Here is a 1,214-nt window from a genome sequence, read left to right on the forward strand (position 1 = left end):
ATCTGATGAAACATATCACATTCACTCGTTGTATGGTGGACATTTATAATTTTACAACAGAAATATATATGAAGTGGAGTCTCTCTTTTATTGTTCATAAGTTATAACCATGTGAAAAGTACCCACTTCTAGGCCCATGTTTGGTTGGAAGAAATGGTAGGAAAAGAAATGAATGGAAAAGAAAGAAAGGGAGAGAAAATGAGTGAAAAAGAAGGTCAATTTCATTTTTATTATTTGGATGGTCAAGGAATTCATTTTTCTCTCCTCTCCTCCTTTCCTCTTCTCTCATCTCCTTATATTTCTCCAAACTAAACATGTAAGAACTTAAACACAAAGACAATAATAAACTGAAAATGAAAGCCAAAATAACACCTTTTTACAACATTACCCCAAAAAAAAAAAAAAGTACGAAGTTCAAAGAGAGACTGAACGAGCGAATTTTATGCTACTGCCTGCATGCGTTCAGGCAGGAGCCAGTAAATTTTCACGGCGACGTTTGAAAAAGAGCGAAATTCCATCCCGATCAGGAAGATTTTCTTCGATTACAGGGGCTTTTTTGAAATTTTCAAACCACGCATGTAGGCCTGGGAATTTGTGAGAATCAAAAAGTTTCACTCCCACTATATCTTCAAGGATTTGCAACCAATAAAGCATTGAACCAAATGCTATATCAAGTGAACCAATTTTGTCTCCGTGGAAAATTTTCTTCTCTCCAATGCCATGTTCTTCAATAGTTTGTAGCATTTCCAAGATTTCCTTCATCCTACTCTCTTCATCTTGATTGCTGTGAAACATTTTCCAAACAGCAACTCCCTGCGATTATGTGTGTGTGTGTATTATCACTATGTCAACAATATGTATAACCTAAAAAACTTGGATTACACGTAAATATCTTATTTGTTAAAATGCTTAAGTTGATACTAAAGTTTAACTACTAAGTTACAATAACAAAGAGAAAATGAACAAAACGTCAAAACTCCACTATATTATTTTAATAAACGAAATTGTTAGTTTTCTTTCTATTGAAGTCAATATATATCACTTATCTCAACACTGTTTTCATAATTGTCAATATCTTATATGACATAAAAAAATTTAGAGGAAAAGAGGAGTAAATGAGTCATTTATTAAAAAAATATAGGAGATTGTTTTAATAAAGGAGATTGTTAGTTTTCTTTCTATTAAAGTCAATATATATCACTTACCTCAACACT

The 1,214-nt window shown here is 32.1% G+C and overlaps 1 protein-coding gene across 1 annotated transcript in view; it reads right to left on the reverse strand.

Moving 5' to 3' along the window:
* Positions 1-462: 462 nt before the first annotated feature.
* LOC18031998 (probable glutathione S-transferase) overlaps positions 463-1,214 on the reverse strand; it is a 1,800-nt gene continuing 1,048 nt past the window's right edge. Inside the window, exon 2 of the mRNA XM_006420371.2 lies at positions 463-813. Coding sequence (XP_006420434.2) covers positions 463-813 — 351 coding nt within the window. The remainder of the gene's footprint in view (positions 814-1,214) is intronic.

Source organism: Citrus clementina, unplaced genomic scaffold (assembly GCF_000493195.1).
Source record: "Citrus clementina cultivar Clemenules unplaced genomic scaffold, Citrus_clementina_v1.0 scaffold_9, whole genome shotgun sequence".
NCBI lineage: Eukaryota > Viridiplantae > Streptophyta > Magnoliopsida > Sapindales > Rutaceae > Citrus > Citrus x clementina.